General features: G+C 33.3%; 2 protein-coding genes across 2 annotated transcripts in view; both read left to right on the top strand.

Annotated features, from left to right (window-relative positions):
* Positions 1-12124, top strand: part of LOC126891870 (glyoxal reductase-like) — a 42913-nt gene extending 30789 nt beyond the window's left edge. Inside the window, exons 5-6 of the mRNA XM_050661202.1 lie at positions 9428-9595; positions 11892-12124. Of these exons, the coding sequence (XP_050517159.1) occupies positions 9428-9595; positions 11892-12071 (348 nt within the window). The 3' untranslated portion in view covers positions 12072-12124. The remainder of the gene's footprint in view (positions 1-9427; positions 9596-11891) is intronic.
* A 5423-nt stretch (positions 12125-17547) lies between these two features.
* The window catches only part of LOC126891873 (plasma membrane calcium-transporting ATPase 1-like), a 77429-nt gene continuing 68777 nt past the window's right edge, over positions 17548-26199 (top strand). Inside the window, exon 1 of the mRNA XM_050661208.1 lies at positions 17548-17775. Coding sequence (XP_050517165.1) covers positions 17619-17775 — 157 coding nt within the window. The 5' untranslated portion in view covers positions 17548-17618. The remainder of the gene's footprint in view (positions 17776-26199) is intronic.

Raw genomic sequence — 26199 nt, 5'->3', positions numbered from 1 at the left:
AAACTATACGGGGATATGTTGAATTAGTTGTGTACATGACTTTCACCAACGGCCGGAAACCAGAGTTGGGGCCGAGGATAGTTATAAGGGGTCAAAGTCGCGGATTTTATTTTTTTTATGACGTTCATGATCGAGATGCACCAAAATTTGGGAATAAGTAGGTCATGACGTACCTAAATAAAATCTCTAAGGGCTCAACGCTGCGTGGCCGACAAAGGGAAGGGGGTAGGGGTGAATATAAAAAATATAACGGGTTTTTTGCGACGTTCGTGATTGAGATAGTGCACCAAAATTTGGATATAAGTAGGCCATGACAAAAATAATTAAAATCCCCAGAGCCGGAAACCAGAGTGGGGAAGGAAGGTAGTTATAAGGGGTCAAAGTTCCGTTTTTTATTATTTTTTTTTGTGACGCTCATGATCGAGATAGCGCGCCAAAATTTGGAAATAAGTAGGCCATGACATAACTAAGTAATATCCTCAGAGGCGGAAACCAGAGTGGCGGACGAGGGTAGTTATAAGGGGTAAAAGTCGCTGTTTTTATTATTTTTTTTTGTGGCGCTCATGATGGAGATAGTGCACCAAAATTTGGGAGTAAGTAGGTTATGCCGTAACTAAGTAAAATCTTCAGGGGTGGAACGCTGCTTGGGGTACAAAGGGGTGGTAGGCAGGGGTGAGCATAAAAATATATGGGGGTTTTTTGCCGTTCGTGATCGAGATAGTGCACCAAAATTTGGGAACAAGTAGATCATGACATTACTAAGTAAAATCTCCAGGGGCGGAACGCTGCGTGGGGGATAAATGTTGTGCCGGGTCAATAAAAAATAATAAACACTGCGACTTTGACCCCTTAAAACTACCCTCATCCCCAACTCTGGTTTCCCGCTCTGGGGATTTTACTTAGCTAAGTCATGGTCTACTTATTCCCAAATTTTGGTGCACTATCTTAATCTAGCACGTCGCAAAAAAACCCTTATATTTTTTATATTTACACCTACCCCCACCCCTTTATCGGCCACGCAGCGTTCCGCCCCTGGAGATTGTACTTAGTTACCTCATGACCTACTTATTCTCAAATTTTGGTGCACAATCTCGATCATGAGCGTCACAAAAAAAATAATAAAAACGGCGATTTTGACCCCTTATAACTACCCTCATGCCCAACTCTGGTTTACGGCTCTGAGGATTTTACTTAGTTATGTCATGGTCTACTTATTCCCAAATTTTGGTGCACTCTGTCAATCACGAACGTCGCAAAAAAACCCCTTATATTTTTTGTATTCACCCCTGCCCCACCCCTTTGTCGGCCACGCAGAGTGCCACCCCTGGAAATTTTACGTTTTTTTCAAGAAATCAAATAAGAGAATGCAAAGAGAATTTTCCTAATTTCGAAGATGTTCCAGACGTTAAGCTGTCTCTAAAGAGAAATTAGTACAAAATATTCTAAATTTGCAGGACAAGGATTTATAAAATACCACTGCAATAAGAAATTCTCTTCAAAACCATGTAAGTGTAAAAGGCCAAACGTATTGTGCAACTCTAAATGCCATAATGATTATGCCTCAACATGCGAGAATAAGCACTAATTTTTTTATTTTAATTAAGACAATATAAAAATAATAAACATTACAATTAAAAAATGACATTTTATTAAACTAAGGGCCTGTTGTTCTAACGCTAATCAAAAATGGAATCAACTGATCATTATTAAATTTTTAATTACTGTCACCAACTGTCAATGTCAACTTTGATTGGGTTGCTGAAAACATAATTGATTACAATTATGATATTTATTAATCAATTATGTTAATAATTGTTATTTTAATTAATAATTAATAATTATTTAATCGATGAAGTAAATGAAGTAAATGAAGTAAAAGTCAGACTTACTCTCAATCTTTATTATAACTTCCGACGACCGGTTTCGCTCTTTAAAATTTGTAGAGCATCTTCAGGTCAAAGGTAACAAGTTACAAAATGCTACAAATAAAAACCAGAATTAGGACATTGTCTGGTTGTAAAAGATGCTAAAGATCCATATGATCAAGCCAATGTTGAATAACATACATAAAAGTAGCGAAATAGCATACCAATGCACATGCAAGCATGCATGGGGGTGGTGGTACAAAACTTCCCTCAAACGCAACAACATGCACAGAAGTATGCTATATAATCATGCAATCATAACGTGTCGTACTTACATTCGGATACAAGGTGCTATCAACTCAGTTTTCATTATCATGATGTTTCTTTTAAAGTTATGTTAACGGGATATGGTGGAATAGACGGACGATGCAGCAAAGGTAAACAAATCTATGGGATTTAGGAGTTCTTGAGGGTGATGAGATAGTTGGTGTAAGTTAACCAGCAAATCTATGTCTGTTATTATGTTTGTGTAAATCAAATTAGTGAATGACTTATTTACAATTTTAATGTGTGTTGATTTTAAAGATTTTGTTTTTATTTTATTTAATTTTATTTATATATATATATATATATATATATATATATATATATAAATAAATAAGCAAAATCATTGGCTAATACTCGTAAAGTGAATGTGAATTTAGTTGGAAATATATAAAATGATGAAAGATCATCATATATATATATATATATATATATATATATATATATATATATATATTAAAGAATTCTATTTATTATTAATGTAAGATTGACAACGTATGGATCGTAAATGTATAGAGTAATTATTGCGTATGTTAGAACTTGACTGTGCAGTTGCAAACTGATTATTTAAGGTCAATACCTGATCTGTGACGTGTACTGCTCGTGTGGGACTATTGTTCTAAAAAGAGTAGTACTACTTACTACTAAGAGTAGAGTATTATTTAATCAATTAATTATGTTAGTCATCATAATGATAATTAACATAATTGATTAAAATCAACTGATTGACGTACGAATGAGGAGTGTTGTTATTAGGGGACTTAATTATAATCAACTTCTTGATTAGCGTTCGAACAACCGGCCCTTTTAATCTAACAAATTACGACATTTTAATAGGTGATCGGAGTTTGAGTAGTCAAACACCGATTTCCTAAAATTAAATTTCGACCTTTGCCTGACTAACGTAGTCTCTCCTAGGCTATGTTTGACTAGTCAAAGGCCGAAACTGTAATTTATTTCGGGCTTTGAGGCCGTCAGTCAGACCTGAGGATTGCCTAGTGAAACCTAGGAGTGCCTGAAATTCGGGCTTTGACTATAACATATACACATACTTGTTCGCTTTCATTAGCCTATTTTGGATTTCTTTTTTTGTATTTGGTTTTCGTGTGATAACTATTCCTAGATACACTGCGCGCGTCAGAGAAAACAGGCCACCCACAAAATGTTGTCTGATTTAAGTGATTTTTTTAATATGTTATAGCCTTATGCTTTCACAATATCGCTGTAATAATATTGTTACCGGGTGTACCAATACATTGTATACCGGGTGTACCAATCAAACTGTGATTTTTTCTCAAAGTTCACCACACCCTGTGGAATATTCTAGCATTTATAAACTACTGAAATTAAAGCCCAACTATAGCCTCAGGTTTTCTTAACATTCTGTTTTTTGATTCATATGCTTATATTGGATAATAAAAAAGTTAGGTTAATTAATAACTAATACAAACAAAGAAATAAGTGCGACAAAATTATAAGGGGTAATAATTCTGCATTTAAAAATAATTTGCTTTATAAACATAAATGCTTCGTTTCCGAGATACGGGATGTTGAATTTTTTCTTACGAACTGACGATTTTTTATTGCCCTAAAACCGGTTAAGATATGCAAATGTAATTTGGTGCGTTTTAAGAGGTAGTTATTGCGCATTTTTGATGTACAATTAGGAATTTAATATTCACCATTGGTGCGCATACGGCTCATATTACCCATATGCACGCCAATGGTGAATATAAAATTCTTAATCGTATGTCAAAAAATGCGCGATTCAACCGTCATTCACCTCAACCTATTCTTAATTTTTAAACGCTTTTATTTAATTCAATAGTTTGCATCAAATCTTTAGACGTTAATTTGACTGCTTTTTCTTCAATGCAAATGAATGAAAATTTGCAGACAGATGTATTCGGCGGAACAATACACAAATAGGCCATAAAATTTTTTTTATGTTTATTAATTGTTTAAATAAAAAAAAACGATTTTAATGGAAAATGATTAAATTCTCTTGTTTTTTACAATGTAGAAACTTGAAACTTTTACCTTTTGTAGCTACCTAATGATATGAACTATACATAATTTCACTTTTTACGTTAATTGTTTACGTTATGCTTCAAGGATAAACAATGAAGTTTCAAATTTTGAACGTTCCTATTTGTTTATACAGAGTGAGTTTTATGTATGGAAACACTCAATTATCTCGGAACCGGCGTACACGATTTTTATAGATATTGGTAGGTAGGCGTTTTCTAATGCGTTCGATATTATAGTGCTAATTACATTGTTGTCAGATCTCCTGTTTTTCTGCAAATCTAATAAATTTTCTTATTTCAAATGGAATACCCTATATATTTTTTGCGTTTTGAAGTCCTTAAGAAATGCTGATTATTTTTCATGTTATATTCCCTATACCTAAATGCCATAATTTCTGAGTTATTGCTACATTTATTTTAAATTTTTTTTTTAATTTAAACAAATTATAAAAATCAATTTTCTCGGCCAGGTGGATATTATTTTAGGTTCTTTGGATCATTGGCAACAAAAAGGTCTTTTGTAATTTTTCTCTAAAGTTAATCGTTTTCGAGTAATCAACAATTTAAAACTGAAAAAAATCGAATAATGACGATTTTAAGGTTCTAAAACACAAGTAAAAAAATATAATTTTTAAAATTATACAGTACCTAAATTCAAGCCCAACTATTGTTCTGATAGCTTGCCATAAGATTTTTTGTCTCTTTTTATTCTAAAACATTGATTTTTAATTTTAAATGAAGTGCATATGAGAGGACGGGCGATCGGGCTGCATTAACATTTAAAATTACAATGTTTTAAAATGAAACAATCTTAAATTACTTATCGGTATCTGATAAAATAAGGCTTGATGTTGAATTTGGGCACTTCGCAGTTTCAAAAATAAAATTGTTTATTTGTGTTCTTGAACCTTGAAAATCGTCATTATTCGATTTTTTTCAGTTTTAAATTGTTTATAACTCGGAAACAATTAATTTTAGAGAAAAATTATAAAAGATCTTTTTTGTTCCCCATGATCCAGACAACCTAAAATAGTGGTTTACCCTGGTCAAAAAAATTAATTTTTATAATTTGTTTAAATTTTTTTTTAAATAAATGTAGCAATAACTCCGAAATTATGGTATTTAGGTATAGGGAATATAACATGAAAAATTATCAGTATTTTTTAGGGACTTCAAAATACAAAAAATATATAGGGTGTTCCATTTTAAATAAGAAAGTTCATTAGATTTCCAGAAAAATGGAAAATATGACAACAATGTAATTAGCACTATATTATCGGCCGCGTTAGAAAACCCATACCTACCAAAATCTATAAAAATCGTATAAGCCGTTTTTGAGATACCTAATTGAGTGTTTCCATACATAAAACTCACTCTGTATATAAATCGGCGCTTATGGTAGGGGAGCCCAAGCGGGGATTTTTGCAGTTACTTGAGCGCGTCAGATTATTATATGGGGAGAAACCTCGTACCTTGCAGACGTACCTTTGCCATATATTGGCTCTTAACACAGGGAAGTTCGTTATGGGGGGCCCGAAAAAAAAATCTATCCTTAAAAATACTCGAAATTGTCAGATTAAGATAAGGTAAGTTAAGAGTACATACATGCAAAAGAGTGTATATTTAAAAAATCTGACGATTTGAGCGGGGCGTAAGGAAATGCGTGAATCAAAAAGTTTCACAAAAAAAGCGAATATTTCGCGAAATGAACGTCAATACGAAAAACTAAAAAATACGTCTTCAATAGTTTTCAAAGATCGGTTGAATGGTACCAAACACGACCCCCCCCCCCCACGGAGAGGGTTGGGGGGTAAATTTAAAATTTTAAATTCGAACCCGCGATATTTCGCAAAATAAACATCAGATCGAAAAAATTGCAAAATACAATTTCATTATGTTTTTGAAAAATCTATCGAATGGTATCAAACATGACCTCCCACGCAGGTGAGATTGTAGGTTACTTTAAAATTTTAAATGGAAGACCCAAATTTTTATTGCAGATTTGGATTTTTTACGTAAAAATAGGCAACTTTTATTAGAGACGGTTTTTCGAGCTATGGATAGATGGCGCTATAATCGGAAAAAACGATTGTTAAAAATGGAAAATTTAATTAAAAAGTGGAAAGTCCCCACTAAAATGGAAAATTTTACTTAACTTTTTTTGGATTTAGGACCTAATAATCACAACCCAATAGGTCCCCATAACACTCGAGTAACTGCAAATTTAGCATACTTTGCTCCCCTATTATTCGTTTCAAATTTCAATATGATACGAAACAAAACTTCACGATAGCTTAGTGTGAAAACCTCGGATCTTATTTCACAGAAAATTTTACAGGAGAGACTTTAAACTTAATTTCTGCATACTCTAACTTAAAACAAAAAAAAACTGTGTTTACATATTTTTGATTCTGAGTATGTTTAGATCATTACACATACATTTTTCATATATATTTTGGGTTAGAATATGCAGAAATTCAGTTTAAAGTCACACATGTCAAATTTTCTGTACAATGAGATACGAGGTTTTCACACTAAGCCATCGTTCAACCAAACCTCGAATTAAAAAAATTCCTGTTTTTATCGTAGTCTTAGAAAAACCACCGGTAGAGAGGTTTTGTGCTACAATTAACATTAACGCATTCGTTTTGGCGTATTAATTCAACGCTTTTCTTTAGTTCAATCATTTGGGTCAAATCTTTGGACGTTAATTTGACTGCTTTTGTGACTAAAAATTTGCAGACATATGCATTCACGGAAACAATACACGAATAGTAAATATAGACCAGGGCGCATCTGTAAAAATATTAGTACATTTGGACGTTGAGAGGTGACTCAAATTTTTTTGCAGAAATTGCTTGAAAATAAATCAAATAATAATATTTGAGTTATCCTACCTCTCAAAAAGGTCCGGAACATTGTTTAAATAATCAAAATGTCAAAAAATTAAGGAAAAATTCGATTTTTTTCTTGGTTTTTTGATTATAACTTTAAAAGTATTCATTTCCGAGAAAAGTTGTACTGACGTAAAAGTTGCGTAATTAAATTTTCTACAATATAGAATTAGTTAAAAATTTAAGAAATAGTCACCCTTGTTGCAAAATAGCAATAATTGTGAAAAAAACATACAAAACCAAGTATTCGGATTTTACGTTTTTCAACCATTTATGGTACACTTAGGACCTTCATATTTCACCCTGAAAAATTCTATGATACAGTAAAACAATACTGTAAATTTCATTAAGATCGGTTCAATAGATTTTGCAAAATAAATTTTGCAATCCAGCTTTCGTAAAAAAATGCATTTTTTCAAAATGTTACAGGACTGAAAATAAAGCAGATAGCAAGTTGAAATTTTTTTGCATATAGAAGTTCATTGTACCTTTCATTTGCAATTTTGCAAAATTAAAATCGCTTAACACCACGGCGTCAGGAATTTTTTTAAATAAACATTAATTATTGGTGCTACGCGCAGGACAGCGGATAGGTTGCTATGATTGGGCATTCCAATGACCTTTGATAATGATTGATACATTTTAATTTTTATGACATTTCGATATAAATAAATAAATTTGTTTATTGCAAAATAAAAACACATACTCTATCCTTTGAAATAACACTTTTATTAGCAAAAACTTTCTTTGTTCATATATTTTAACTTAAATAATAAAAGTTTATTATTTTTAAACATATGCAATTGTTTAAACAATATTTCACAAACAATAATAGAATTAGTTTGATTTTTGTGGAATTAAAAAATTAAAATGCAACAAAATATAGAGTAAGAAAATAATATATTAGATAAAGATTGGAAGAAATTTTGGTGGAAATCAACCTGTGTGAATCGAACACCGCTGTCCTGCGCGTAGCACCAAAAATTATTGTTTATTTCAAAAATTTTCTGACGCCGTGGTAATTTATCGATTTTAATTTTGAAAATTGCAAATGAAATTTACAGTACACTTCTATAAGCAAAAAAAATTCAACTTGCTATCTGCTTTATTTTCAGTCCTGCAACATTTTGAAAAAATGAATTTTTTTGCGAAAGCTGTATTGCAAAATTTATTTTGCAAAATATATTGAACCGATCTTAATGAAATTTACAGTATTGTTTTACTGTATCATAAAGTTTTTCTGGGTGAAATATAAAGATCCTAAGTGTAGCATAAATGGTTGAAAAACGTAAAATGCTAATACTTGTTTTTGTATGGTTTTTTCGCAATTATTGCTATTTTGCAACTAGGGTGACAATTTTTTAAAGTTTTATTCAATTCTATGTTGTAGTAAATTGAATTACGCAACTTTTATGTCAGTACAACTTTTCTCGAAAATGAATACTTTTAAAGTTATAATCAAAAAACGAAGGAAAAAGTCGAATTTTTCCTCCAATTCTTGACATTTTGATTATTTAAACAATGTTTCGGACCTTTTTGAGAGGGAGGATAACTCAAATATTATTATTTGATTTATTTTCCAGCAATTTCTGCAAAAAAATTTGAGTCACCTCTCAACGTCCATCTCAAAACAGATCCGCCCTAGACTAATAAGAAAAATTGTTTATGTTTGTTAATTGTCTAAATAAAGAAAAACGATTTTAACGAAAAATTATTAAAATCTCTTGTTTTTTACAATGAAGAAACTTAAAACTTTTACAGATTGTAGGTCATTAAATGAACTATACATAATTTCACTTTTTACGTTAATTGTTTACGTTATGCTTCATAAATAAACAATAAAGTTTCAAATTTTTTGCCGATTCCGACTACTTTTCATGTTGGTACCTACATCATATGTTTTATACATATTTTAATAAACATGACGATATATTTTAATGTTTGAAAAGTGTAAGACTAAAAAGTAAAAAATAAAAAAATATGAAAAAAAATTTTAAGAAACGCTTTTCTTTAGTTACGAATGCCTAAAATTAAAAATATTATAAAAAATCAACCAAAAAGCAAAAAATAAAAAAATTGAAAAAATCTAACACATTCGTTAAAGAAAAGCATGGGGCGAAAACCGTTTATTCGATGAAGACGCGCCACGCTTTTCTTTGAAGAATGTGTTAGATTTTTTCAATTTTTTTTTATTTTTTGCTTTTTAGTTGATTTTTTATAATATTTTTAATTTTAGGCATTCGTAACTAAAGAAAAGCGTTTCTTAAAAATTAAAAATTTTTTTTTCATATTTTTTTATTTTATTTAAATTTAGGTAGAGTGGAATCCACGTTTTCATCAAGATGATCTCATAAACTTCTGCAAACAGAATGGAATCCTTCTTCAAGCATACTTCTCCATAGGAGGAACAGGCAATACAGATTTAATAAATAACGTTGAAGTAAAAAAAATTGCTGAAAAATTAGGCAAACACCCGGCACAGGTAAGATGATTCATTCACAAAAAAAGGGAAAAGACATGGGAGTTAAGATTAACTTTTACAATTTTTAACTATAAAAAGAGTACAGAATTCAATTTATTTCATTTTTTTTACGTTCTATTTGAATAAAAAATAAGAAGGCAATTTTAACCCGCCACCTCTCCCCTCAGCTTCCTCCAAAAACGTTTTTTCGTTTTTATTTTTTTTTTCATTTTTTTAGGTTTGATGCATTCAATTTAAAAATTTAAAAAAATTCACACGCGTTGTTGAGGTTTATACAAAATATGTCTATTTTTCATATATCCATAGGTGGAGTGAACATAATCTCAAAATACATTTTTCTTTTCAAAAACTTTTTTTTGGAGATGGCTGCAAGTCTATTTTTTTTTTCATTTTGTGTATTAGTCAAAAAATGTATTTCTAATTTTTTCCAGATTTTTTTGTAAGGTCTGCAACTTTCAAAATCCAGAACAACTAGTTTTTAGGTGTTCTTGGGGATTTTTCCCATTTTGACTTGGACATAGACTTCAAAATAGATAAAATCAAGTTTTTTTAGGATATATTATAAAACTTAATGTAACTGAGTCCTTTAGGACATTGAGAATTGGGTGAAACACGTTGAAACACTCAAAAACTATGTTTTTTCAAGCTTCTTACGGTTTTTGCGAGGTTAATTACATTATTTTGAGATAGGTACAACCTGCATCATTGCATGTCTAATTCATTTTAAAAACATATATAAAAAATAATATTTTCTTTTCTCAAATAAATAAATCGATCAATCGTTTATGCAAAAACCAGGCTTTTAAGGGTTATTCGGGGGTTTTACTGGATTTACAAAACTTGTATTACCTCTCTACACCTTTTAAACAGCAGATTTTCAAAAATTTTATAAAATAACATAAGACGATATATTATTTCCCATATTCAGAGAAGCTAGAAATTCTTATTGAAACGCGAAAAAAACCCGGATTTTTACAGACACAACACAAGTTGTGTCAGTCTCAAAAATTATTATTAATCCGGCAAAAACTCGCAAAAATCCTTAAAAACCTTGAAAAACATGTTTTTTCGTGGTTTTAACATCTTTCGCCCAATGTTTTAATGTCCTAAATCAATGTCCAGTTACACAATAAATTATATTATATTATCCAGCTATAAAAAACCTCGATTTGATCTATTTTGAAGTTGGGAATATTTGGAATGGAGAAAATCCCCAAAACCCCTAGCAAACATTTTTTCGGGTTTTTGAAAGTAACGCACCTTACGAAAAAATCCTGAAAACATTAGAAATATAGTTTTTGATAAAATACAGAAAATAAAAAAAATCGGCCCGCAGCCGTCTCCAAAAAAAGTTGTTGTTTGTTAGGGTTTATACGACTGCGGACACTAAATCCATTCGCCAATTTTACTATTTTTTATTTTATTAGTCATTTTTTCATATCTTATCCTAAAACTAATACTAATATTAATCTCTAATAAACAATTCTACTAATAAATAATTATTTTTGTATTTTTTTAATAATTTTGTATAATATATTTTTTTAATTTTTTTTAAATGATGTTATCAGAGTTCCACAGCAAAAACTGCAACATTCTTCTTTAGCCCTCTACTTAATTCGAAAGCTTTTTACTATGGACTGTCCAAGTTCGTCATTCATTTTTATCTACATTTTTTTTATTATATTTTTTTAATTATTATATTTTTTTTTATTATTTTTTTTATATTTTTTTGTATTTATTTTTTTGATATTTTTCCTTTATTTTTTTTTATTTTTTTTATTCTATTTTATTCCAAAAAAGTTATACACTATTGGAAAAAATGCATTTTGAGGTTATATACACTCAATCTACGGGTCTATAAAAATAAACATGTTTTGTAAAAGCCACAACTATACGTGTGAATTTTTTTAAATTTTAAAATTGATTGCATCCCTCCTAAAAAAATAAGCACGAAAAAGTGACCTTTTGTTGGTAGATGGCGTGGGGAGGGGGATAGCGGTGATAGCTGGATAGCGGGATAGAACGTGAAAAATTGGAAAAAAAATATTCAACTCTAATTCTTCCCCCGTTAATCTTTATGGATTGGAATAAGTAGTTCAGCTAAAGTACAATTATATTTAGACCGGTTTTTTCACGTAGGAATAATGGATGTCTAATAAAAATTGCTTTAGCGTTCGTAGCGTATTTCTGGTGCTTAATTTGAGTTAATAATAAAACAAAGAAATATTACATCATCAAAAAGGTTCAGAACTCAATCTTTTCGGTATCTTTGATATAATGTAAGTTTATATTTTAGGTGCTGTTGCGTTGGGCCGTACAACAAAATGTTGCAGTTATTCCAAAATCACTATCAAGAAAACATATGGACTCAAATCTAGATTTGAATTTCGAAATACCACAAGCTGATATGGAAGTTCTGAATAGCTTCCCACAGAAACTTAAGAATCCTGGTTGGAATCCTGATAATAGTTTATAAAATGAAATCGTTTTATGATTTTGTATTACACTGAATAAATACCTTTTGAAATTTTTTGTACTTAGAGTTAAACCACCCTTAAATATTAACCAAATATCTTACAATATAAGATAAGTCCCAAATCTAAGCAAGAAATCTGGAAATTTTCGTGGAACCACTTTCTGGTAACATCCTTAATCTCTGCCTTTTACAATTATTTATAGGGCAAGGAGACCACGAATAAAAGAGACTAAAGAGATTCTACAATATGCAGTCACATTTAGTCTATAAATCTAGAAAAAATTCCAACGAAAGTTGACTCCGTATACTCAAAATATAATCTCACAATAAAACAATGAAAAACGTTTGTTTTTCTATACTTCCACAAAATTTATTACAACTATGTTATTACTACAGCTGTTTCGGCAAAGTGCCTTTCTCAAGTGATATATTTAACAATGTGTTTGCCTTTTTAAGTCTTTAACTGAAGAGGTTGAGGAGTGGGGAGCTGTTTGTCTCGAGTTGGTCATTCAGAATTATATCTGTATTTTTCAATTTATTAATTTCCATTGATTCTAAAAGTGATAGCTTAAGGCCTTTATTTTGAATATGTAGAATTTGAAACTCTTCATTGAAAGAATGATTATGATCTAGAAGGTGAAGTGCGTATGTAGAAGTGTCTGTTTTTCTATTGTTGAAAGCTCTTTTGTGTTCTGCTATCCGTTTGTCAAAAGTTCGGCCAGTTTGACCGATGTAGGTTTTCGGACAGTCACCACAAGTTAGTTTGTACACACCACTCTGTAGTTGCTTTCTCTTTCGGCTTTTATTGTTTTTAATATGTTTGCTTAAGTTGTTATTAGTTCTGAAAGCTGGTGTTATTCCTTTCTTTTTTATGTATCTGGCTATTTTTGTTGTTATTTTGCCAGTATATGTGAGAGAGCAGAAGGTACTGGGTTCTTTCTGTGGTGGTGGATACACTAATTTCAAGGCTTTCTTATGGAGTTTTTGGTTTAAAATGTTGTTAACTCTTTGTTCGTTATAGCCATTGTTTACTGCTATTTGTCTAATGATATTTAGTTCTGTCTCGAAGTTATTTTTTGTCATAGGAATTTCTGTCAGTCTATGTATCATGCTATGGTATGCTGCTAATTTGTGTTATGTAGGATGGGATGATGAATTGTGTATAGTTGTGTCAGTATGGGTAGGTTTATGATATACGGAGAACTCATTGTAGGATGGGATGATGAATTGTGTATAGTTTTGTCAGTATGGGTAGGTTTATGATATACGGAGAACTCATATCTGAGTTCTCCGTATATCATAAACCTACCCATACTGACACAACTATACACAATTCATCATCCCATCCTACACAACACAAATTAGCAGCCTACCATAGCATGATACATAGACTGACAGCAATTCCTATGACAAAAAATAACTTCGAGACAGAACTAAATATCATTAGACAAATAGCAGTAAACAATGGCTATAACGAACAAACAGCTAACAACATTTTAAACCAAAAACTCCATAAGAAAGCCTTGAAATTAGTGTATCCACCACCACAGAAAGAACCCAGTACCTTCTGCTCTCTCACATATACTGGCAAAATAACAACAAAAATAGCCAGAAAAAAAGAAAGGAATAACACCAGCTTTCAGAACTAACAACAACTTAAGCAAACATATTAAAAACAATAAAAGCCGAAAGAGAAAGCAACTACAGAGTGGTGTGTACAAACTAACTTGTGGTGACTGTCCGAAAACCTACATCGGTCAAACTGGCAGAACTTTTGACAAACGGATAGCAGAACACAAAAGGGCTTTCAACAATAGAAAAACAGACACTTCTACATACGCACTTCACCTTCTAGATCATAATCATTCTTTCAATGAAGAGTTTCAAATTCTACATATTCAAAATAAAGGCCTTAAGCTATCACTTTTAGAATCAATGGAAATTAATAAATTGAAAAATACAGATATAATTCTGAATGACCAACTCGAGACAAACAGCTCCCCACTCCTCAACCTCTTCAGTTAAAGACTTAAAAAGGCAAACACATTGTTAAATATATCACTTGAGAAAGGCACTTTGCCGAAACGCTGTAGTAATAACATAGTTGTAATAAATTTTGTGGAAGTATAGAAAAACAAACGTTTTTCATTGTTTTATTGTGAGATAAAATGAACTTCCATCAAGTAACGGTCGAATCCATCAATTACTCAAAATATAAGTCTTCTTCTTCTTATATTAGGCCTCTTGACCTGTTCTTAACGATTTTGAGCTTGTATTCTTAGCTAAAATATGAGTAAAAATAAAAATTAAAAACAGCCTATGTTTCATTTCGGTTCAGTGATGATCTACCACCCCCATATGTCCGTTTCGGTGTTTAGACCTCTACCATAACGATAAGGTAAGTAATTTATAATGCATATACCTAAACACTTAATACTCAAATAACCTGATTTGAACTTGAACTGAATACTGACATTGGTAAAGCAAGGTCTGTTTTATATAACTACATATAAATAAGATTGAACTTAGATATGATGGTCATTTGCAAGCTTGTTCAATTGAAACATATCTTTGGTCAGGTTAGCCTTGGAAATAATTGTAAACCCCCCATCACTCATCTCATGGAATCATCTGGAAAACGTTTTATGAAGTTGATTGAAAATCAGGTTGATCAATTCGGTACGTATCTAACACTGCTTTCATTCTTTGAAAGCGAGTGCCTGGCTGATGGCGTAATGTGTCGATCTTTGAGTAAAACAAAGTTACTCTAAAGCATGCCTTGGGATCTTGAAGTCTTTCATCTTCGCACAGTTCATCAAAATGTTTTCTCGTCTTTAATTATGTCTGCATTATTTTTGGAGCGAACCCTACTGGTATTCCCCAACGTTGACACATATACATATTTGAAGCCTCTTCAAAGAAGGTTTCAAATTATCCTCTCAGTTCAGTTAGTTTTAAGAGGCTCTCTTCAAATAACTGTAAGTAAGCTGTTAAAAGGACCAAAGATTTTGATTGCAGTGTTTTCGAGACTATGTTGAGGATTTCAAGAATTTTATTTTGCACAACTAGTAACAAAACAAATTTGAATGATTCTAGTTTCTTTTTTTTCAGTTGTGTTGCTTCATCTCTTTCATTTCTTTTGTTACTTATCAGAACTAGACTTGAAAGGCACTTCAAAACGTCGAAAAATCTGTGTTTCAATGTATTGACTGCTTCAAATCTTTCAGCCCAGCGTGTTGGATTGAGAGGTATTAGAGTGACTTTCGAGATTGGTATGAGGATATGAGGACTTCAGTGCCTCCCAACGGTAAAGGAAAATGCAGGAAGAGGCAAACCAGATTGCTAAGACGATACAGAAAATGGAAAAGGTGGAAGAAAAATTCGAGAATGCGTTAAAACTCGATATAGAAAAAGTATAAGAAAAATTGAAGGAGATATGAAAATGTCAAAAAGGAGGAGACCGTCGAAAAGTAATTGTATACAGCTCTAATGAAAGCAGAATCCAGTTTGGCGCGTATATTAGAAAACGACATCCAGTACCTTTCATTAAAATCTTAAAAAACAAATTCCAACATATACAAAACTTCAAAGACTGAGCTGATTTGTGGTTTTAAAGCAAAGAAAAGGAGGTGACTTCATGGAGAAATTTTGAGACAACTTTTTTATAGATAATGGTGCAGGTGAAACAGGTTAAAATCGACCATTGAAGTTGTTAGAATTAATATGCCGTATACTTATTACAATTGGAAAACTCGAAGTAGAACTTTACTGAAAGAAAATTTTAGTTTATTTGACCTCGTTACAATCTAGGCGCGGCCAACCAAACAGGGGCCCTCTTGGCAGGGTGCCCCGGGGCACTGCCTCGGTTGCCCCAATGGTAGTTACGGCCCTGTTGTTGTTAAAAATCCTTAGGAATATCAGCAATGCAGCCATACCAATTTCAACCTTCTGCGGGCAAGGTCATGTTAATATGTTTTTTCAACCTTTAAGGACCCTTGATCATGGAGTTTTCAGAACCTACAATACAGTAAATAACAATAACAACAATAGCGTACAATAAGTAAAAAAAAACCTTTATAGGGAAACTTAAAACAAGCAAGGTTTATCAAGCAATATGACCAAAACGTCCGGAAAAGCTTGTCATTTGTCTGCACATCAGTGTTCTGCTTTATGTCACATCTTTGAACCACTGAAAATGGCATTAAAAGGTAATGGTTTTCAGATGAACGAAGAAATACAAAAAGTTCGTTAAAAATTCTTCGTCCTACAAAATTTCTTTAAACAGGGTATGCATCGGTTGGTGGTGCTATAGAATATGATCCTTAAATATAGTAGGTAGTAATTATTTGTCGATATGTTTACCGATAAATTTATTCTGTAATATCAATCTACACGTAAATAATAAGACGATATACGATTTCAAAATAATAACTATTTAGGGACAAACATTTATGCTAGAAAAGGCTAGAAGAGCATTCAATAATATGAAACAAATATTATGTAGTAGAGACCTCAGCGTAAATCTTAGAAAACGAGTACTAAAGTGTTATGTATTTTCTGTTCTTTTGTATGGTATGGAGACATTGACTCTTAATAAATAATGCCTCAATAGATTGAAGCATTTGTAATGTGAACATATCGAAGAATACTGAGAATCTCATGGACAGACAGAATAACCAATGAAGATTTACTAAGAAGAATAGAGAACAACAGGGAGATACTGGATTCCATCAAAATAAGAAAACTACAATATCTGGGTCATATAACACGTGGTCAAGGATATGAATTCCTAAAATTAATAATGCAGGGAAAGATTCAATTCAAGCAAGACGCAGCATAGGTAGAAAAAAAATGTCCTGGCTGAGAAACCTCACAGAATGGTTTAAATGCAGAATGCATCTCATTCCTTACTGAGCATGCGCCAGTTAAAGGGCACCAATATGTTGGTAAACACCAATGGCTGTTTCATGGAGACTTGAGCTGCAGACTTTGTAGCAGAGAACCTGAAACAGTCAACCATATCCTGCATGACTGCGAGCCATTGGATCGCAGTCGGCAAACTGGAATGGGTTTCATAAAGGAATGGAAGTTGTACAATAAGCCAAGTGGCTGCAGTACGATTGGTTAATAATAGACGGCTTCCAGGAAAAAACTCCCTACCGAAGCCTCCCATTACTCTATTTGGAAGGCTGCAAGAAAAGCTCAGTTTACAGAGAAAAATAATCGAGAAGACAGTTCACGATATATCATTCAAGAAAAAATTAGATTTGGACTGTCTCACACATTAATAGACCCAACTTTGTACAATACTTAAGTAGGTAGTATACTTACTACACTAAGTCAAATAAACAAACAGTCAGTGGTAAGTCAGTTAATGAAGCTGTCATTAATTACAACTACTTGTACATGGTCTTCTCACGCAGGGCAGATTTAAGTCGGTAATCGGTAATATAACCTTAAAATGTATAATGACAATATTGACAATGAAGCATTCGCTTACAGTTTTAATTAAAGGCTTTTACATTTTTGTAAATATTAAAGTGAAATATGTCTTTAATTGACGGCCGTCCCGCACAATATGGTATTACTTTGAAAGAATTACGTAATCTTATGGAACATAGGGGCGCAGATGGACTAGAGAAAATTCGAGAATTAGGTGGAATGCAAGAGATATGTAAAAAATTATATACATCACCAAGCGAAGGTAAGCCACGCTTATTTAGTACTATAAAACATTGTTTAGGGTCGCCTTGTTTCTCTAAATTGTTAGAACAACCATTTAGGCCTGCATCCCGCGTACCAAAAAAAGTTTATTAGTAAAAAGCTGAAAATATGTTAATAGTTTAACGGTGTCTAGTCCGACAAACTTTAATGTACGGAAACACTGGGACAGCGGAAGTGTTAATTATGGAACAGGTTATAGGTTTCGAACATTATACTACGAGAACATCCCATGTATTTTGTCGGACAGAACTTAAAATTGATTTGTTGCCCCTTCATTAAACTCTTATGCAAAAATCAGACTGTTATCTTGCTATTTACCACCAACATTGGAACTCATTGGAGGATTCATTGGATTCTGAACTCCAAGAACGATCCAGGCGATCAACCAATATCCTACTTTTTAATGTTACCGAATCCAACAATGACATGGAGGCTGCCACAGAAATTCTCAAAAAACTTCACCATGAACCTATTCCTATTCGCTCCGCCACCAGATTTGGCAAAAGGAATAAATTTGGCTGTGGGGCTTTAAAAATCACGGTTCCAAGCAGCTATGATGTTCAAATGGCACTCAAGGGTAGATCCAAATTAAAAGGTAGTAAGATCTTCATATCGAGCGATTTAACTAAACTACAAAGGGAACACGAACTCAAAATTAAGAACGAGCTGAAGACCAGAATCGATAATGGCGAAACTGATCTAAGGATCAAATACTTAAATGGAGTGCCGTCTATAGCTTCAAAAAACTGAAAAATCTAAAACTCAATACTGTTCCTCCCAATGACCACAAAATCAGTATTTATTACCAAAATGTACGTGGCCTTCGGAAAAAGCTTGGCAAGTTATTGGAAAATACTCAAGGATGCTTTTATAATGTTTTGGTGTTTACGGAGACCTGGCTAACTGAGGGAATTACCGACGCCGAGCTGAACCTAGCGGACTTTAATGTCTACAGAAGTGATAGGTCATCTTCAACCAGTGCCTATTCTAGAGGAGGAGGCGTTCTTATTGCCGTATCCAAGCAATTGAATAGTAAGCATTTGCCATCTTCACTTGATATCGAGCAACTGTTTGTAGCCATTATCAATGGTAACGAAACCATTATTCTCGGCACTGCATATTTTCCCCCAAAAAGTGACTCTGAGAAATTTTCCATCTTCAATGACAATGTTGACAACACAGTCAACAATTTCAATCCATCCCAACTATGCCTTTTGGGTGACTTGAATCTGCCTAATGCATCGTGGTCCCATGACAATTTCAGTTCATCAGCCACATTTAATCACCTTGCTACTCCTAACGAAAGAACATCCATTGAGATTATCTCAAATCTATCCTGTCTGCATAATCTATACCAGATTAACGTTTGCCCAAATACCTCTAATTCTTTATTAGATTTGATACTGGTCCAAAATAAAGATATCGCCGTTGTTGAACCTACAGACATTTTAATCCCTCCTGACCAATATCATCCCCCACTGGTGTTTGAACTACCCATAACTACCAGATATAATGAGGGACTTTTACCGGAGGGTTACTATCATGACTTTAAATCAGCAAACTTTTCTCTAATTAAAGGCTATCTTGATTGTGTCAACTGGGATACTTTAATGATTGGATGTTCAGTCGATGAAATGGTTAACATTTTATATGATATTCTGTACTCAGCTATTGACATCTATGTTCCTGTTAAAAAATTCTCTTCTAGAAAATTTCCTATCTGGTACTCTTCGGAACTAAAATCGTGTATTATTAGAAAGAAGACAGCACACAGGAGACTTAAAGAGTCCAAGCTGCCAAAAACCAGTTACCTTTACAAACAGTTCTCAGAGCTCCGATCTCAGTCCCAGATACTTGCCAAGCGTGACTATTTAAACTTTACATTGTCTACTGAAAACTCTCTTCCCGGCGGTCTGAATAAGTTTTGGTCTTTTATCAATAACAAAAGAAAATCAAATGGAATTCCTTCTGAGTTATCTCACAACGGTAAAACTAGTTCATCTGGTAAAGATATTGCGAATTTATTTGCTGATTTCTTTTCATCAGTTTACTCCTCTGTTGTTGTTGATTTCCCCGAAGACATCACTTCTTCACCCTTAAACCTATCATCATGTAAACTATCCATCTCTGACATTTACTCTAAATTGTGTAACCTCAATCCTTCTAAAGGCCCGGGACCTGATGGCATCCCATCAAGCTTGCTCAAGTACTGTGCATTTAATTTAGCTCGGCCATTATTTCTCATTTTTAACAAGTCTTTAGCTAGTGGAAGCTTTCCAAATGTTTGGAAGACCAGTTTCCTATTGCCCTTACACAAAACAGGTGACAAAAGTCTTATGTCCAACTATAGACCTATTAGTATCCTAAACTCTATTCCTAAACTATTCGAATCACTTGTCTGCGATTTCCTTACACCCTCCTTGAACGGTGTTCTATTGGAACAGCAGTTTGGTTTCAGGCGCCATAAGTCAACTGAACTCAATTTGCTGACATATACTAACTTCTTACTGAACGCCTTGGACGAAGGACTACAGGTGGACGCTCTGTACACCGACTTCTCTAAGGCTTTCGACAGAGTTAATCACAATATTCTATTAGAAAAATTGCAGCGATTAGGGATACATGGTTCACTTCTGCTGTGGCTTAGGGAATATCTTCTGGACAGAAAACAAATCGTCAAGCTCTACAGCTATTTTTCCTACGAAATAGTTGTCCCTTCGGGCGTACCGCAGGGATCTCATCTTGGACCTTTGTTGTTTAATGTTTTTATTAACGATATAAAAGACTGTTTCCAATATGCGAAATTTCTTTTATTTGCTGACGATGTTAAGTTTTACTGCCACATTAGGAATCCACTCGACTGTTTAAGGCTTCAGTCCGATTTGAATCGGTTGAATGAATGGTGCAGCAACAATGACATGGTTCTCAACTCCTGCAAATGTTTTCACATTTCATTCACGCGTTCGAAAAGTCCTATCTCTTTCACATACAAAATAGGTGATATAAATATCACAACAGTCACATCCATAAAAGATCTTGGAGTTACACTTGACTCTGGACTATCTTTCAATATTCATATAAGCAATATCATCTCAAAATCGCTTCAACTGTTAGGTTTTATTAAAAGATGCTCCCAAGACTTTAAGCAGTTGAGATCGTTTAAACTGTTGTACTGTGCAATGGTGAGGCCAATCGTGGAATATGCATCTTGCGTCTGGTCACCCGCCTATGAGACATACAACTGTAAGATTGAAAGGATCCAGCACCTATTCCTTAGGTTCGTCGCATTCAAAACAAACCGTAGAGACTGGAATTATATGGATCTTGAACTAGAACTTAACATTGACACCTTATCAAGCAGACGGAAAAAGAAGGACATGTACATGTTGTATAATATTATAAATTCAATTCACGACTGCCCTGAGCTCCTGGAGGAAGTAGGTTTACATATTCCCTCCAGAATCACACGTTCAAGATCTACTTTTCATACTCCCATCAGCAGAACTAACTTCACTGCAAATTCTTTCATCTCGAGGGTTTCTAGACAGGCAAATGCTTGCTCCAATTGTGTGGATTTCTTTGCGGATAGTTCGCGATTTTTAAAAACGCTAAAGGATTGCACCCTCTAGCTTTATGTTCCTGAATATTTTAAACTTTTGATTATATATCTTTACCTGTTATTTTTACTTTTTGACTTGCTTTATTGTCGTAGTGTTTATTGTATCTTATTGTATTTTACGTATATTTGTAATATTTTGTTAGTTCTTCATATCTTCTGTAATGTTTTATTGCAATGAGCTTTGCTCGTAAATATATATAAATAAATAAATAAATAAATAAATAAAACATAATTCCTTGACATATTCTACTTGACAGATTTATTAAAATGCCCAACATATTTGTCGGACAAACCTTTTTTCATATATATGTATAAAGTTTGCTATTGAATAAACTTAAAAACAACCTTCCTAGTTTTTACAATCATAAACTGGTCAGGATGACATGTTCGACAATTAAAACTTCCCCTGTTCCAATGTTTCCATCAAATCGCTATTAATAAACTTTTTTTTTTCGGAGGGACCGCTGACGTTCGGATACAATTAGCGTCTCTTTGCAAAGACAATGACGTCGACTTTGCAAAGTAACAAGACACTTACTCAACATACACACTACACATGACACTAATACTCATGTTGTGACTGGCCGAATGACATAAAGTCCATGCCAATATAAACAAAAAAAAACTTTTTTTGGTACGCGGGATCCAGGACTATTTCTTTTAGTCATCTTCTTCATGTATCATATCATAATTATCCTACATTGGTGATCACCATTGTAAAGGCTTCTCAATTTTCTGCAATATGGAATAATTGTCGTACATTTGATATCTGAGCCTATTAACGAATGTTTTTTAATCAAGAAATTTGTTTTCTTTCTACACTTCTACGGTCTTCTCCTCCTCTATCTTTTCTCCTTCGTAAGGATGTAGTCATCATTCAATCTTCGCTTGCCCACTGCTAGACATAGATTTCCCTCATAATTTTCTATCTGTTTCGATCTTGTGCCTCTTGCATCCAATTCCCACGACAATGTTTTATCTGATCATTTCAACGTGTTGGTGGACGACCTCTACCTCGGTAAGCATCATCTCTTCGTCTCCATTACTCCATTCCAGTATCCGCTTTTTCCATTTGTTATCTGTCATTTGAGCCACGTGATCTGTCCAGTTTCATTTCAGTGTTGCTATTCTCTCTACTGCATCTTGTTTCGTAGTGAAATGACCAACACAGGCTCTATCGCCGTTTGATACACACGGATATTTTACACTATTCACCTTGTCATGTTTGTTTGGTCTTCTCTTTGACCAAACGAACTTGGAAGCCGCCGCATCATGCAAAATTATCAACCAGGGTTCAGAACTCATGCCAAAGATCACACCTAAGCGAAATCCAGGACGCAATGAAAAAGGTGAAAAACAACAAAGCACTAGGAGAAGATGGAGTCGTAGTCGTAATAGAAGCTATAAAGATGGGCGGTCGTGCCCTTCTCAACCAAATAAAAAATTTGATTAACCTTTGTCTAACAGATTGTTGCATACCGGAAACATGGAACAATGCATTAACAATTTTACTACACAAGAAAGGAGACAAGGCGCACCTAGAAAACTATAGACAAATCAGCTTATTGAACCACATCAATAAAATGTTTACCCGAATAATTACAACAAGACTAGAAAAGAAGTTGAATTTCTACCAGCCCCGAGAACAAGCTGGCTTCCGCTCAAAATTCGGAACAAACGATCACCTACAAACAGTAAAAACCTTAATAGAAAAATCTATGGAATATAACAGATCACTGGTACTTATCTTCGTAGACTTTCACAAAGCCTTCGACACTGTGGAATTAGACAGCATTAAAACTGCTCTGAACAATAGTAGAATAGACTACAAAGCTAGTACAAACATTATACCAGAACGCCACAGCCACAATGCGTGTAATACTACATGATACCACCAGAGAAATTCATATCAAGAGAAGTGTGAGACAGGGCGATACTTTCTCACCTAAATTATTTATAACGGTCCTCGAATACGCCTTTAAAATGCTAGAGTGGGAAAATAGAGGAATAAAAATAGATGGATAAATGTTCAATCATCTGCTTTTTGCCGACAACAAATGCTACAAGAATTAGAAAACGTATCTTCAACAATAGGTCTAAAAATTAACATCAGTAAGACCAAATTTATGACAAATTTAGTTCCCAGCGAACACCTCACCATCCAAAATCAAATGGTAGAATTGACAGAAAAGTACATACATATATCTCGTTCACGAAATCAGAATAGGCAAGGGCAAGGACAATCAGACCTACGAATTTCAACGACGAATAACACTTGCTTGGGCGGCGCCGGCGTATGGTTCACTCTTAAACAGACAGTTAAAGAGACACTCTTTAAGAGCAACATCCCGACAGCTATGAAACGGAAGACATTTGACCAATGTGTTCTTCCTATTATGACATACGGAACAGAAACTTTTACGCTCACAAAAACAACAGCACTAAAAATGCGAGTGGCACAAAGGCGCATGGAAAGATCGATTCTCGGCGTGACAAAAAAAAACAAAATAAGGAACCAAGACCTGAGGAAAAGAACAGGTGTCACTGATGTCGTCGAACGTATAGCCAGGCTGAAATGGAATAGGGTTGTTCACTAATTTTTAAATATAGTTAAATTCAATAGATTACAAGGTATATAAAAACGTAACAATCATAAAACTGTTTAAAAATGTATATTTTTTAAGATAAATGAGTTCATAATGTTGATTTTCTTGGAGGCTAGAAAAACGGTACCCTGCAGCGAGGCTACGGTCTGTGACGTCAGCAGTCGTAACGTCTTTGATCGACGACTAGTTTTGTATACTTATTTACTCAGTGTATTTGAATGTGTGCAGTTTTTTACGTATTTAATTATTAAAAATAAAGCCAAATAAGTGGTGTTTTGTTCCTGGATGTGTAAATACATCAAAAACAGTTCTGACAAGATTTTTATTACCGTTCCAGCCAATTTAAAACAGAAAAAGAAATGGTTTGTTGCAGCTAGAACTTAAAATAACTAACTTAAAGAACTAACTTAAAGAACTAACTTAATAAAATAAACATTATAGAAGTTTTCCAGAGACTTTCGGCCCTTGGTAATAATGTAATTATTGTTCTTTCTGCATTTACATTTTTCAAAAATACTTATTAGTTTTCTCAGGATTCGAAAAAAATGAATGAATTTAAATAGCATTGAACCAAGATTTTGCACCTACCCCCTTAACGAGTAAATGAAAAAGTTTCGGGACCTCAAATTTGTATTCCTTAAACTGGGATATTCCTAAAAACGGGATTCTAATAATACATACAGTAAAAGTAAACCTTGAAATAACTACATGTCGATGTAGGTATGACTTTATATTATATTAAAATCATTAATAATTTAGTGAAAAGATTGGTTGAAATGAAAATGTATAATACCCAAGTTCAAAAATATTTTTTAACTTGGAACAGTTGTCAACTCGAAATACGAAACAACCGAAATAAGATCTAGAGTTGAAAAGGACATAGCAACATTTAACAACATGCATGAGAAATATTTTCACCCATTACGACATAATATCTCTCCCACTAAAAATGCGGCTGCTAAAATGTTATTATTTCCGGTCTTGCTATATGGCGCAGAGGCCTGGACAATAATGGAAACATTAATGAAAAATCTAGAGGCATTCGAGATGTGGGTGTACCCACGTATCCTCAAAATATCCTGGGCGACCCACACCAACGTACAGGTATTGCGTCGAATGGGAAAACAAAAAGAAATCTCTTTTACAATTAAGAAACGAAAACTTAAATATTTCGGTCATATCATGAGGCATGATAAATATCGTATACTCCAACTGATAACGCAAGGTAAAATAGAGAGCAAACGCGGACCCGGAAGAAAAGACACTCATGACTTAAAAACTTACGCCAATGATTTGGACAAAAATCGATGGAGTTATTCAGAAACGCCTCAAATGAAATTAAAATTGCCATGATGATAGCCAACGTCCACAACGGACAAGGCACATGAAGAAGAATAAAAATATTTTTAATACACCTAACCAAGATAAAGTAATAACCAGCCAATGTATGTATACAATATGCATGCGTACAATGCATGCATACAACTTTCTCTATTTTTTTTTTGTGGAGTATTAAGCATTTATTTTTTTAGCTTAAGGAAGGCATGGAAAATTATATGGAATATACACTCAGTAAAGCTGTGGTAGATTTATTTTTTTACAAGATGCCAATAAATCATACACCATTGTTACATCTACACTACAGTCGGTAGTTTATACGAATCGGCTTTCTGAAAACCTTCTTCCATTTTATTTGCTTATTTTTGTAAAACCCAAAATATGTCCTTACAAACAGTCTATCCACTTTAAACTAAACAAATTCACTATAAAACTCCACTTTAACCCTGATAAAACAAGAAGAGAACAAAATAAAATGACCTGAAACGTCAAACAGGTAAACAGTAACACTATGAGAATGGCGCGCGCTTGGGGTATGCAACTAGTGACGTCAGGCCAATAGAGAAGCGTTCTTGAAATTTAAAATAATGCTAGATTTCTAATAAAGATTTTTTATAGAAAGGTTTTTTCAATTTTGTTGAAATTTTGGACAATTTTATTCCTAGGGTGTTTCTTAATCGTTTTACATGTTTGAAATGACTTTTTAATTTTTTGTGAACATCCCTATTGGGCAGATCACCTAGCGAGACTGAAAGACTCAAGATGGACCAGAAAACTGGCGCCCAAGAGAAGACAAATGCAGCAGAGGACGACCACCAACACGCTGGATGGACGACATTAA

This window comes from Diabrotica virgifera, chromosome 9, assembly GCF_917563875.1.
Source record: "Diabrotica virgifera virgifera chromosome 9, PGI_DIABVI_V3a".
Taxonomy (NCBI): domain Eukaryota; kingdom Metazoa; phylum Arthropoda; class Insecta; order Coleoptera; family Chrysomelidae; genus Diabrotica; species Diabrotica virgifera.
This window is presented reverse-complemented; position numbering and strand designations above follow the sequence as displayed.